Here is a 15,329-nt window from a genome sequence, read left to right on the forward strand (position 1 = left end):
AAAAAAAAAAAAAGATTATATAATTTAGCAATTATCGAATCTTTCGTAGCTTTTTTCCGCGAGACTATTAACACGATAGTTAGGATCGCCTAACTGCTGCGACACGTCATTTATAAAGTAGATAGAAACGATTTTATGTGAATGTATGCGAATCGCTAAGCGAGCAAGAGCGCTCCGAGTCGTTGATTTTTCGCGTTCTCGACGGGGATCGGTCAGGATTGGTTCGGCGATGCTGTAATACTGCAAAAAAATGAAGAGCGTAAAATTATGCATCGATGACCCATTTCGCGAAGCGGCGGAATATGGAAAAGGATCGCGGGGACACATTATCTCGACGAATAACGGTGGAATAACGGATAACGAAATTTTCGTCCTATTTTCGCGATCAAACTTATGTCACAGCGAGTTTGGATAATGAAGATGGAACGTCATAATCTTATTTCATTTTCTCGTATTATAAATCTCGGTCTCTCGGCTTCGTGGAAATGAATATTACCACTACATAATACGATCGCGCTTATCAAATTAACCGGGACTGTAACGCCAAAGTTTGCACCTGTCAAATAATGGCACACGTGTGACATATGATATTAAATTAAAGAATTTAAAAAAATTTATCTCGCGCGCTCATTATCTCAGGTCTGGACGACAACGTTATTCGTGAGAATAGGAATCGATCGGATAATATAATCATAATATATATATTGACGCATAATTAATAGAAAAAGGAGAAAAAATTGTCGTATCGCAAATGTAAAGATCTTGGAAAATAAAACGGAGCAATCGTGACGGAGGCTTCCAACATTTTTCAAAAACCAATTTTAATATTTACGAATAATAATTTCGGCAGTCTTTTATCGCGCGATAAAGAGGGGCTGTAAAATATTAAATTTTTTAAGATCTCGAAAAGTTGACGTCTGGTAAAATTCGTACATATCGAGAGAAAATGATCTTTCGCGCTCGCTGAAATATCCGAGATAATTTCTCGAAAAGAGGCAGCGGAGAAGGGAAGGAGAAGGCAAGATATGTAATGGGATGCGTGTCACCTGTCGCTTTTTTCGAGATGCGCTAAACGCCGTCGCCGCGGCTCTTACCTGGGGCTTCGTCGAAGACGATTCGCGCGAATACCTGAGAAACTTTCGTAGGTTATTCATGTATTCCGTAAGTTTGGAATACATGAATAACTACGTCGACGGGATGGAATGAGAGCAAGAGGAGAGAGAAGGAAAAAGAGAGAAAGCGCTGGGAGGTCTCGACGATCTTATTGATAAGGTCGATTTATCGGCGTGGCACGATTTATCTGCGACACGTGGCCGCACGTTTACGTTCTCCTCGCTCGTATTTCCATTCGCGTCTCTTAGCCACGATCCTCGTAACCGGGGAGAGATCATCCGTACCCTGCGTCCCATCTTTTCGTTTCCTCTACATACGATATTATTCGCGACGAAACGAACCATGTCGTATGAGCCACGTGTTTTTTTATTTTTTTTTTTTCTTTCGTTTACATGTTTCCCCGTATCATCTCCTGCTTTAAACGAATATTTTTTCCTTCCCATGCAAAATATAAATAGAACATCGAATTTGTCGAAGCCTGATGTGTTACTTATGAAAAATCGAAACGTTATTTGCTAATATAAAGCTGATGTAAATTGAAAAAAAATTTTTTTAGAATATATATAATTCAGACTTTTAAATTATTTGATGAATATTATGTCTTTAAAAATTTTTTTAATATATTTTATTTTGTGAGTATAATTTTTTTTTAATTATACGGAGAAAATATTACAGTAAAAAGTATAATATAATTCTTGTAATCGTGGAACGTACATACTAATATATAAAAGAATAATATAATATTTTTATTCAATAATATTATATTTTACAATGGAATATTGTAATTATTTAAATACACAAATAAATACAAATCGTTAACGCGCAACAAATTAAATAATACATAATTTGCACTATTTGTATAGTAATAAATATTCTAATGTTATATTCCAACTCTTCACAATAAGTGTTGTAAAAGAGAATGTATTTTTCGTGTAATTTGTACTGTAAAAAATTTTCTTCGCGTATCACATGAATTATGGGCATAAATTATTGTAAGAATTATTTACTTCGGTCTTTTCTCTTGCTTCTGGATTAAAATGCACACACGTTCCTCTTATAACGAGTTTAACTTTTCTCGCGAAGTTTTATGTTCCTCGAGCATTCTTTACGAGGCAATCGCCGTTCGATAATTCTGTATTGTCGCCGCCAGCTTTGTGCTATTGTTGCGCGTTTGCTTTTGTCTTGCCAAGGAAATACCACGCGATCGCCGCGTACATCGCCAATTACATATCGATTGAATTCTCCAGAACCGACAATTTCGTTCCGCTACCTACATTACGGCAACTCAAATATGTCAGCCCGAACGGTAAAATCGTTGACAGTCGAGTTACTCGACGAGCACTGCTGTGTTTTCGTAGTCGGATTTGCAATAACATGCTGTCGGGATTTGTCGTTGCGACATATCGACTGACGTATCACGACAGAATTTGCACTTTGTCGAAGAGCGTATAACCGGTTCTTCATTAATGATTCTAAATCTTGAGAAACATTGATTATATTACTCGATACTGACGTCGCATTATTATTCTAGACGATAACAGATATCCGCGTAGATCACGAGTCTAGATTTATCAAAAGGAGATCATGCAATAATTATATAGAATTGCAACGCATGTTAGCTCTTGCAACTGTTATTACTGATTATTTATTAATAAGTTTGAGCGTTAGACAGCTTCCGCTATATATTTAAAACGGACTTTCTCAAATTGCAACGCGGTATTATCGTATTGGTACCCATGGTTCGAGAAAAAAAAAAAAAAAATGACTATTAATCCTCGCTGTAGGCGCGTGCATTGTTGTCTGACAGTAAAAATGCTGGTTACTTAAGGTAACAATGATTAAGAATGATGATAGGTTGTATGTGGCAAATTACATAAGCCTGGTAAAGACCGAAGAAGAAGTTCGAGAGCCTCTGTGAAAATTACAAGCTTCACATTTGATCAGCTCGAGTACGAGAAGTCGTGAAATCGCGTTAAACGCGTCAGGTAATTATCCGTGTAGTAAATTTTTTCTTTCTCGTCGCTTCGCGCGCGGTTCAAAAATTTTGCAAAACCCGACGCTATTTTGCATCCACCCAGATGTTTTGCCGTGTTGGCGACGGAGCGGCTAGAGAGGAGCATGATTCTGCCAACCCGACACTGTGATGGTACAAGGATCGAAAGGAGGCGGAGAGTTGAAGCCTGTCATCGCGGTAAAGGATTCGTCCTTGCTCCGTACTCGCTCTCTCCGCCTACTTTCATCCTCGCAACCGCATCGACGACGTCGACGACGACGACGTCAGTTCACTATGCATATATATTCTTCTTCCTTCTCTCTCTCTCTCTCTCTCTCCCTCTCTCTCTCCCTCTCTCTTACCCGAAGCGACTCCGAAAAATCGAACGTTCCAGTCTTCTTTCCGGCCACGAGAGAACAAACGGCGAGAAAGTTTGAAAAACGCGGTGACGAATGCGCGTTCCATAGAGCCACCGGGTTATCTTCGTCGTTAATCTTCAAGTATCCTCCAAGGAACTTCGTAATGAATTTGTTGGAAAACGGGTAGATCGCACTAATGTAGATGTATGTGTATGCGTGTGTGTGTGTGTATGTATACACATCGGTAACGTCTCAGGATAGCCTTGACCTATTGGCGCCCTCAAGTCTGGTTCAAACTTCTTGCGGGTTTGGCTTCAATTCTCCGGAGACTCTTCTATACATCAAATACACCCCCTGCTCTCGCCACCGCATCCTGACTGCGGAACGCTATTTAGGTGTCGGCACTGATAGAAATTGATATGGTAAAGTCGAAAGAGTTTCGAGAACTCTTATTTTTTTTTTATCTAAAACTATTTTTGAAAAGAATTAAAAAATTATTTCTCTATCGCACGCTTGCATGGAAGAATTATGGAAAAAAAAAAAAAAATGCGCACTACGTAATTATTTCTCTTGTATATGCAGGAAATACGAAGAGTGTGTAAACACTTTTCATAATTTTAAATAAAAATTTTAAACGAAGAACTTGGATAGTCTTTTTATTCGAATATAAAAAGGCTTTTTTAGATATTCTCTTTTAACTTTATTTGTCTGTTTTGAAATTTATTAAAATCGTGGACAAGAGAGACGTTTTATAATCTTCCTTTTCAAGCGTAGATTAACGCTGCTAATCTACATGGCTAGATAACACGTAGTTTCAATGTCAAAAAATATCACTATCGGTTTTTTTATATTAATGATCACTTCTAGCGATTTGTGTATATATATATATATAAGGTGGCCACGAACGTTCTAGCCAGGCTTTGAAATCTTATAGGAAATTTAATTCTGAACAAAAAATTTCCTATAAACATGGTTCGAAAAATACTTCCTTAAGAAGTTATCGCCCAAAAACTTCTTATGCAAAGGAAGAGCAAAAGGTGAAAAGAAAATAAAACCTAATAAATTTCTTGAAAAAACGATAAAAATAAAAAATAAAAATCTTTTTCTTTTATGAAAATAAAATAAATTTTTTTAAACTAAAATATCAGGCATCGAGTAATGATCGATCTAGTCGATCTCTTTACGGATTTCCTTCTGATTCAACTTTAATCGATCCAACAATAAGTAACAAAAGCATTTTTTGTACATTTGAAACTGTTTATATGAAAATCTATGGAACGTACAACAATCATTTTGTGATCTCATTTGAAAGATAATTTAATTTTCTACAACTTATATTTCGATATTTTTTGTTAAAAGACGCACATTTTTCCTGATATTTGGAAATATGTGTAAAATAATCACGATTTCAGAGGTTTTTGAGCGATAACTTCTTAAGAAAGTATTTTTCGACCCGTTTATACAAAATTTTTTCTTTAGAATTAAATTTCCTATAAGATCCTAAAGTCTAGCTGGAACGTTCGGGGGGCCACCCTGTATATATATATATAATCGCCGATATCGACTTACATTAGTTATATCCAGCTATATCTAGCGAGAAGAATCGTGGATTGAAAGGGCAGAGAATATTTTTCACCTTCTTCCGTGTATATAAGTTTTTGAAATCACCGATAACTTGTTTTATTTTCATCGCTTATGATTATTACGTAAAATTTTATTCTCCAGCTTTTACTCTCTTCTTTTTTCGACGCTTGCATATCGTTTTATATGTCAACTATCGTCGCTGTTGTTCCGTGAGAGGATTGTAAAAGAGAATCTTGCGCGTCGCGTCGCGTCGAGACTTTGCCATTCTTGAAAACTAGAGTAACTAGACGACGACGTCCCGATGAAATATGTGCGCCACATTGCGAACGACACGTGACGAACTCGTTGAGAAAAAGTACGCGGACTTTCAACGAGGAGGAGAGTACGCGAACTGAAACTTGATTCCAGGATCGCGATCTTTCCGCGCGACCGGCGGTTTTCGGAACAGTTCCCGATGAAACTTTTATAGACAAGTTTGCCATCGACATTTCGATAAAGAGAGAACGCGCGCATCTCGTTGCTCCTGTGTCGCGCTATCGCCTCGTATAACGATTCGCGTGGCATGTCATTTATGTCAATTCCGCCGCAAAAATGGAAAACGTCGCTCTCGCGACGATAACCTTCTTAAATCCTAAAGCGGTCGCATCATAAAATTATATTCCCTATGAAATGATACGCGCAAGCATACGCTTTAGCAAATAGTCGAGAAAGCATCAAAGCATGAAGAATGATGAAGCGGATAATGAATTACGTTTAATGTGGACCATTTATCGACGACTCGTCATGGCGCTTGACTATTTTCATCGAGATCGTTAACATAATTTAATGACGCGGTAAGGACGATTAAATTACACAATATTCGAAAATGCATATCCCCTCTTTCCCTCTGCGGCGAATGCAAGATTATATTTCTATCGTACGAATCGCGATTAATCTGATTGAGAAATGAAGTTTGAGTGGATGAGGATTAATGGTTACATATATATGAAATTGTTTTTTTCGTTATTCTTGACATTTATATGTGAAACGTGTACCTAACCCGATGAAAGTATTTGTTTATTGAATATGCCTTCACGAAACGTAGGTCTACGGATTCTACCTATTGATTACATTTCGCGATTTAAGGAGTGCTGCGAGTGCTGCGAGTGCTGCGAGTGCTGCGAACGGTCCCGCGACGACGGTCGCGACGAATGCAAATGTATTCGCGTTCCTCGGCGAAACGTGATAAAATTTGCAAGCATCGCTCTCGCCAGAACTTTGCAATTAAATACTAATCACAGCATGCCACGAATCTAATTCCGGCGACGCGGAAGGATCGAAAAGGATGTGAACGCGAACAGTCCGTTTTATAGTCAAGCCAAATTGATGTAATTAAAACTTCTCCATGTATAGAATCATGAATTCTTCTTTATTAATTCTTATTCGCCTCGCGTATTAGACTTTTGTTTCGCTACGTAACAATAAAATGCGGGAATTGTTCTTTTATTTTCATATTTTATTTCTCATTTTAAAAGATGACGTATTTTCTATTAAATAATTAAAAGTCGCTTTTTGCCTATACTCGCTAAATACATTTCGCGCACGTGCGCGTTGATCGAATTATGCATTTTATCGCGCGGCGAGCATTTAACAAATCTATCGTTATTTCCGATCGGGTGGTAATCGAGTTTAGCCGGAGACTAATTTACAGTAGCTGGCCAGAGTCAAGGGAATGTTTCCTTGATAACGATAAAGCAACGCGCGCTTTAATTATCCTATCGTCGGACATGCTCCGCGTTCTACATGGAAATTGTATCGAGCCATTTCATCGAGACGTTATAATATCGTTAATCGAGTTATACGTCTTTATGCCACGCGCGATACCGTTCGCGATAATTGAAAAATCACGGAGGCGAATATCCGACGAATTGGCGTATCAATCGCGGCCCAGGCGAAACCTTACGAAACGATTCGTGTGTCGGAAGTCATCGTCGGTCGTGTTGCAATTATAATCTCGAAACTTGCTTTCAAAATTTAATTCCACGAGAATTGAAAATTAAATATACCGTACTCGCGACAACGGGGATGAACCGCAATTTGATTTTTCCAAAAGATTCGCAAGATTTTATATTCTCGAGCTTTCCGCGACCTCGGGAAACGAATGTCCCTCTGCCACATCGGCGATATCTTGGCGATTTAATCCGCCCGGACGAAGAGATATAAAGAGAGAGAGAGGGGGGGGGAGTATTCCCGCGACCGCGGGAGACGAGATTCCGCAAAATTATACTGTTTAAGGAACGAGGGCGCGACCGGACCTTGCGCAACGAATACAAATTCAGAGCCAGCCGGCGGCGCGTCCCTTCAGCGCGCGTGACGAAATTCGTAAAGGAGCTCTCGAAGCTCCAGGCTTCCATCTCTCGACCACGGATGGTGGGTCGAGGAGGGCGCGACGTGGCGCGACGCGATATTCGCGGGCGATTTCGTTGGGAGAGGAGAGTCGTTTTAGCGACAGCGTGATAATATTTGTGAACTTGGCGGATCCCTCGCTCTTTTTCTCGCGGTAGAAAAAAAAAATTTGTCGGCCGAGTAGAGAGAGCCGCCGATCATCTACGTCGAAACTGGTTTCGTAAGCGCCGCTTCGGCAATAAAAAGAGACGAGAGAGGCGACAGGAGGGAGGGAGAAAGGAAAGGAGAGCGAGAGAGAGAGAGAGAGAGAGAGAGAGAGAGAGAGAGAGAGAGAGAGGGGCACGCAACGCGACCGCATTCAGGACGAGCGCATTTACATGTTACGTAAAATTTCGTTTGGGACCCGCAACACACGACGCGCCCGCGGCGCTCGCTTCGACCCATTCGCGTCTCAATGAAAGTCCATGATTCTCCTTTTCACAGATACCCGCGGATAAAATCTCTGTATTTTCATCTACCTTGCTTTTGAATACTTTTGAAAATAAATTATCTGGCGAGAGAAATTAGATCGAGAGATTAATTCAAAATTTTAATGAGACGTGACGTTATAAAAGATGTGTGACGTAATCGATGGTAATATTTCCGAGCGAGCATCCTTTACTGAGAGAGAGAGAGAGAGAGAGAGAGAGAGAGAGAGAGAGAGAAAGAGAGCAGAAGGGTACTCATTTATTTGTGTGTCTATTCAAAAATTAGAAGAGGGATAATAATTTGCAATCGACTAAAAGCTGTCGTCTGTGAAGGAAGGATTAAAACATAAAAGGCTCAAGCTCATATTGTTTGAAAAGAAATTTATTTATAATTGCTTGGGTTACGATGCAAGGATTGTGTCAGTAAAATGCGCAATCCTGTTATCGTAAATTATTTCTCATTTAAAGAGACGCAAATTTTTTCTCGGAGCGTAGCGACTTTAATCATTTGATCACAAATTCTCATCGATTCAAGGACCCTCGCAACGCACTCGCTGTCGCGCTACGCGTTATCAAAATTTGTCTCCTTTTTTTCTCTGTAGAAACACCGGTGACACTAGGAACGGCGGATGTAGAATGTCCGATTTATCATGCATTCGATGGCTTGTTTTAATGTATCGTGTACCGACAGAAACGCTGTAAATACTGACGGGCTAAAAAGAGAGAGAGAGAGAGAGAGAGAGAGGGAGAGAGCGGAGCTTTTACTCCAATTTTCAAGCATGATAGATCGTCCCCCTGTATTTGAAAATTGGAGTAAAACAAACGTACGTTCTCTGCGTTCGCGCCTGTTATCGCGCGCTCTCCTGCTTTTTTATCCGCGTTACCACGCGCTGAGCGTTATTTCTGTCTTGGCGACTGACTCATCGACGTCTCGGAAAAGAAATGACCCTTGCTCGCGATACCGCTGACTTTGCACGCTTATCAGTCCGCTCGGCGATGCTTTCGAAAAGAAATGTTCCGTACGGTCATAGATCCAGTCTCTCTCGGAATCTTGCTTGCGCCGTTTATTCTACAAATGTATATATAAATTTGATTTCGCAATCTATTGAATTTGTACAATATGCGAGGAATCGGGATGTTCTCGAATAAAACTTTTGGACATTTCCAAGTGAATGGCTGGCATATTCCAGAAAAATATCCGTAAATTGTTGACGAGTATCTCGTTCGAGTGAATTGTTGATGAATTTGTCGATTAGGAATTCTTATCTTAATGTACTCTCGGCAGATTATCTCTTTTGCGACGTACGTGAGATTATTTAAAATTCAAGTTCGTCCTGTGTTCGACGCGATGAAATTGGCGGAGAGCAACGGTAACCGGCGCGAAATGACATTCGAGCCTCGCGATTTTCTCTCTGCCTCTCTCTCTCTCTCTCTCTCTCTCTCTTACCGTTGGCGCGACTTCTTCCACTTAATGCCACTCGAGGCCACCATTTATAAAGTCTGGCGGTTTTCCGCCGTGGCACATCGTGTAAATCCGCCTCATGCTTTCCTCCCTTTTTTTCCCCCCCGTATCCCATTCATAAAACAAAGAGATATTGGAAAAGGAGCGGGCAAGAAGGATTTTTCGCTCTTGTCGGCGAGAGAGAGAAAAAGAGAAAGAGATTCTCTTGTCGCGCCCAGCATTCACCTGCTGATCCAAGTCGCCGTATTGTATCGCATATATTGCGGGAACATGTGGCTCGTAAAATCCTATTGCGTCCAGCCGTTTCCATTAGATGATATTTCCGTGCACGCGCGCACGCCGATAAAAACAAATATGAATGGCGGCGATACCGGCGGCAGAGCCAGCCGACACCGCGTCGTTTAAAAGGTTAATGTCGATACAACAACGAACGGAAATAAATATTTTTAACGGAATCAAAGAGAAATAAGAGAAAGAATCCGAGAGTGAGTCCATGGCAAAGTTTTTCTTCTTCGATTTTTTCATCTGCGATTGAAAGGCGTGTGCGTTCCTCGTACTATTCAATGAATATTATTGCCTAATTAAATAGAAATCCTAGGAAGTCTATAGTCGGAGAGCTTTATCGCTGTACTCGATAATAAGTAAGCGATATCCGTGCGCGAGATAAGGTCGTTTAGCGACGAGGATCTTATGTAGGAATGCAATGCAAAATGTGCAGATGCACCTGCTAAATTATACCGTCAGTCCAAGTTAACGCGAAGATTCGCGTGTAAGAAACCGTCAAGGTCGCTTCTCGGAGATAGATTTTATGGATTTTAGAGTTGGGTAAATATAACATTTGCCGTTTAGTGGCTGGTGTACCCATGATGCAAAAGCCAGGCGTGTTTAGACAGCATCTACCCGGTAGAAAAAGCGAAATGGTTTATATACGCTGTGTATTTTGACCGCAAGAGCCGCCTGGTTTCTGCAACAATCGAAGCAACCGGTTGCGAAATCGCCTGCATTATTATCCTCTAACAAAAGCAAAATATTGAGGATCTCTCTTCAAAATTTCAAGTAACCGCGATCTTCCGCTTGTTAAATTCCGTTATTTATATTCAAGGTAAACGACTCTCGTATAAGCTCTCAGCTTCGAATTTTTTCTTTCTAATCATTAATCGCTCCTTTAATCGACTTAGGTATTAACAGAAAAATTAACAAACATATTTATATGAAGCGCGTTAAGATAATATTAATCTTTCTCGATGTAATCGACGTAAGTGTATCAACGTACATCTTGTACTTTTCTCCGGTAGCCCTTGCAAATCTCCGAAGAACGTAAAACGACACACCGAGAGCGAATGAAACTATAGTAATTTTTTTACACGTCGAAATATATTTTAGCGTAACGATCGTATAGTTTCTCGCTGTTAAAGACCCAGAAATCTTGAAAACTATGGCCTCGCTTTCGTAAAGTCGGCAACTTGGCCACGGTATACCTCGACCGGCCACTCGTAACCGCCAAAGCGGCTCTCTCGGCTTCGAAGGTCGAACACTTTCGAAGCGTCGAGCGCGAGTCGCCGGCCACGTCGATCAGTGCTCGAGTAGAACGACGGAGAGGAGGATACTTACATCTTGTAGTGGTGCTGCATGTGGTGGCCGACGAGGTGCATGTCGGTGGAGTGTTGCTGCTGTTGCATCTGCTGGTGTTGCTGCTGCTGCTGCTGCTGTTGCTGCTGCTGCTGCTGCTGCTGCTGCGGCTGGTGCATACTCTGGTGATGGTGAGTCTGCGGGGGGTCCAGGCTGGAGGCGCCCAGCAGGGTAGCGCTCTCCCTGAACAGCGTTGCCACCTGCATCCCGGTTGTGTCGTTCGTCGATGCGTATCTAGGGGAGGCGGCCCCGCCGTCGGCCGGCGTCGTCGCGACGTCGCTCGACGTCCCTCGACGTCGCTTGCCAACGTTCGGATCTCGACGAGTCGCCGAGAGGCGCGCCTTATCGAGGTCCGCTCTTCGCACGAGTAGGAACGGATCGTGAGTAATCCTTTTACGTAATTACGTGGATACGCGATCCTCCGGCACGACAAAAGCTCTTTGCGAGCGTCACCGCGCGCTCCACGTTACCCGGCCCGGGATCGATACCCTGGCTTGGAGAAGGCGATTATTAGAATTGCGGATGGTTCCGAGTAAAGTCCTCGCCCGAACACGTTGATTACGATGATTGCGAAACGATGGTCGAGGATCTCCTCCTCGAGAAGAGTCTTTCGATTACCACAACTCTCCGGCAAATAATATCCTTGGCCGTGTCTTTCGCGGACAATTGCTAGAATCGCGAAATCGTCACAGGATGCGATATCCAGTCTTTAGCGACGAAATCGGTTGCTCGGACACGCTCTCGCTCGTGGTATTTCGTCAACGGAGAATACCGTGACAGGACTGTGACTCCGCTACTGAGGCCTCCGCTCGAGCCCGACGGACTTTCTCTCGCGACTCCTCGACGGTGAACGCACCGTCGGCAATCGCGCCGAGCTTGGCTTTTCGCGTTTCTCGCTTCGCACCCGGTTAACGTTGACATCTAACGTTTAACGATCGCGATAAGCAAGCACGACGACGACGACGACGACGACGACGACGACGACGACGACGATACGACGCTCGTCGATGCCACCGTCGCGACGACGTCGGTCGCGACGCGGCTCTCGGCGCGACTCAGTCGAGACCCCGCGAGGTCGTCATTGTTATCCTCTTTGTAACGACCGTCGGCGACGTCGTTACCAGCATCCTCTCCTCGTGAAATTGCTAGCCGGATCGCTTCCGCGCCGACCGGCCGGAAGCCGCGAAAGTCTCTCTCTGGTTCTTCTCTCTCTCTCTCTCTCTCTCTCTCTCTCTCTCTCTCTCTCTCTCTCTCTCTCTCTCTCTCTCTCTCTATCCGGAGTCCACTCGCGCGCGGCCTGGCCCTCTTGCACTCACACACACTCACCGCTGGACGCGTACTCGCGCGCGCAACACGCGAGCCACACACGGGATCACTGGCCGCGCGGGTATATGTACTCCGTTTGGGAACTTTCTTTTTCGGAGGAGAAGTTTCTCTCCTCGTGTAATTCTCCTTCTCTCTCTCGTTTTGTCTGGCCGCGTTTATATTATCGTCCCTTTGGCCGTGACGCGGTCCCGCCTCGAAATCGCGCACTCCGCGTCGTCTGTCATGTTCTCACCACGACCGCCGCGCGCACCTTTTGAATTACGCGCACCATCCGCCGTCTCGCCGCACCACCGTCGTCGGTGCCCGATGCGGTGCGGTGGTGCACCCACGCCCCGTTAAGGGCAGCCGCGCGATAGCGGCTGGCCCGCTTATCGTTCGGCGCGGCGTGTACGCGCCGGCCGCGTCGTGCGACGCGCTCGTCTTCTCCGTCGGCCCTTCGGTACTAGGCTTCGTCAACTCGGTGCGTCGTCTCGCGGTGCCTCGTGATACGTCACGAGCGAGGCGTACGTACGTACTCACGGTGTTGCGCGATCCTCCTCGAGAGGGACGTGCTCGACAGAGGAGGAACGTTGCGCGTTCACGCACCGTGCCTCGCAGGAGTTGGCCTTCTCCTCGATTTTTTTCGCGTTTCTCTTTCTCTCTGCCCTCGCGAGTTCCTCTTTTTCTTTCTCTTCTGCCCTCCTGGCCTCCGCGGCGCGAGCTCTCCCTCTCTCCTCTTTTTCTATCTCTCTCTCTCTCTCTCTCTCTCTCTCTCTCTCTCTCTCTCTCTCTCGTCGTGTAAACACGCGCGCACACACACACCGCGGAATCTGCAACCGCGGCAGCAAGAGTCGGCACCGCACTGCTCGGCCGTATCGCTCGCTCGGCCGCTCGAACCGCACCGCTCGTACGTTTCCGTCGTTGCTCGACGATGCTCGATCACGTTCGGGTTCGAAGCCTCACGGCGACGGCAACGGCAGCAGCGGTGGAAGCGGCGAGTGCGGCGACGGCGGCTGGTCCGGCGCAGTCTGTCCTTCGCTATTTCGCGCTCGCACCCACTCCCATCTCCGTCTCTCTCTCTCTCTCTCTTTCTCTCTTGGCTTCCTTCCCTCCTCCCCTCCTCTCTCATTCTCTCTCTCTTTTACACACGTCGACTACTTCGCTCTACCGTGAAATCCTCGCACTTCTTCCCTTCTCTTTTCCATCTCGCTCTCTCTCGATGAACATACTTCTCTCTGTTTCTTCCTCTTTTTCCCTCTCCCGCGCTTGTACATTTTCTCTCTCTCTCTCTCTCTCTCTCTCTCTCTCTCTCTCTCTCTCTCTCTCTCTGTGGCTCGTTCTTGGTCCCACTCATTCCGCGCCTTCATCCTTCCGTCTCTTTCTCTCCGTCCATCATCCTCGCCCTCCTCCCACACCCGCCGTCCTCTTGCTCCTCCATCTCCTTCGTCTTTCTTCTTCTTTCGCCGTCTGTGCATCTCGTTCCTACCATCCTCCATTTTTGTCTTCTTTTATGGCTGTCCTCGTCCCGCGTTCGCGACCAAGGATAGCCGTCGAAGCTCGACAGGGCTAATCGATCGCCGGCAATCAATAGTAAATCGGGGCACGCGCCACGACGATCGATTGAGATAGATCGATCGTAGCGCGATCGTTACTCGGCCGACCGACCTGCGGCTACATTGGCCGCATCGGCGATAAGGCACCATCGCGCGCGCGCGCTCGAGAGAGAGAAAGAGAGAGGGGAGGCGAGGAGGGAGAGAGAAACGTGTAACGGTCACTCCGTACGCGCAGCAGCCACGAAGACTGGCCGAATTTACAGCGCGGGTCGTACGTCCTTTCCACCTATGGACCGAGGACATTATGCAAATGAGCGCGCGAGCGGCGGGATTGTATTTGCGAGAGGATGTCGCAACGGCAAATTCTTGAAGATGTGACAAGGGGACGGACTCTGGCGCTCACATATTTACGTAGGTGATCTTTTTTTAGATCCCCATCGTCGTCGTCGTCGTCGTCGTCGGGTAACGTCGTCGATACGTCTTACGCCCTGTTCCGTAATCCACTGACGGTGCTGACAGCAGCGTGGCCGTAAATACGGCTTTTCATGCCTTCCGAAATACATTACTACTGTCTGTGATGTATAATGGAACGATTCTTAGTTAGGCACACTTGCCTCGCTCGATTCAGTTCGGCTCAACTACGTGTATAAAGTTACGGACAGTTACCACGGCGGAAAGTTTACGACAAGTATGGGAGGCTCTTATACTTATATAAAGAAGGCTGTAAATATTGCAGATAGTTGACGACGAGTTTGGATTCGGATGATGCATTCTTAACACCGTTTACTGAAAATACTTTGCGAGGTCAACGTATTCCAAGGTTTCGAGCCGCCAAATTATATCAACGATGCTGTATTTCGGATGTCAACGTTTAACAGAAATATTCGGAAGTCAGCGGAGAGTCGATTTATGAAAGCAATTTACGACAATGTGCGGGATTTACTGAAATTTATTTCAAGATGAAACAGCGATATATACAATCTAGTATATAGGTTTGCCTATTTTAGCTACTCTTTCTCAAACTTTCAGGATTTAATTTTAAGTTTTTTTTTTTTTTTTTTTTTTTTCGTAGACGCAAAGATTTTGACAGAGTTGGAAAATAATAGTCACGTGACATAGCAGTACTCATTTCGAACAATTATCGAATAACATTACGCAAAAAGAGTTTGATCTTGAATTCTCTGTTGGTTCAAATTAATTAATTGACAAAATTGAAGCGAGGTAAGCGTATGTTGAAACTTGAAAGGTGGAAGGAAAAACTAAATACAACATGTGCGACTAAAACGAGCAGATCCAGCGTTATCGATAGGTTACCGAATATATTCTGAAGTGTATATAAATGAAACCTATATTCTCTCTACGCTTTCATTATCCTTCGCGATATATATATTGTATAATCCCGGCGATATGTGCCGATAAACAATTAACGAGCGCGGTATTAATCGTAGCCGGGATCGTCTATCGTGACGCGGTTCATCG

General features: G+C 44.2%; 2 protein-coding genes across 3 annotated transcripts in view; one reads left to right on the forward strand and one right to left on the reverse strand.

Annotated features, from left to right (window-relative positions):
• The window catches only part of LOC138939107 (dendritic arbor reduction protein 1-like), a 74,741-nt gene extending 60,626 nt beyond the window's left edge, over positions 1-14,115 (reverse strand). Inside the window, exon 1 of the mRNA XM_070306652.1 lies at positions 10,975-14,115. Coding sequence (XP_070162753.1) covers positions 10,975-11,198 — 224 coding nt within the window. The 5' untranslated portion in view covers positions 11,199-14,115. The remainder of the gene's footprint in view (positions 1-10,974) is intronic.
• The window catches only part of Dnmt3 (DNA methyltransferase 3), a 122,022-nt gene that overhangs the window by 89,519 nt on the left and 17,174 nt on the right, over positions 1-15,329 (forward strand). The window lies entirely within an intron of this gene.

This window comes from Polyergus mexicanus, unplaced genomic scaffold (assembly GCF_030449975.1).
Source record: "Polyergus mexicanus isolate NDT 795.1 unplaced genomic scaffold, iyPolMexi1.0 SCAF_13, whole genome shotgun sequence".
NCBI lineage: Eukaryota > Metazoa > Arthropoda > Insecta > Hymenoptera > Formicidae > Polyergus > Polyergus mexicanus.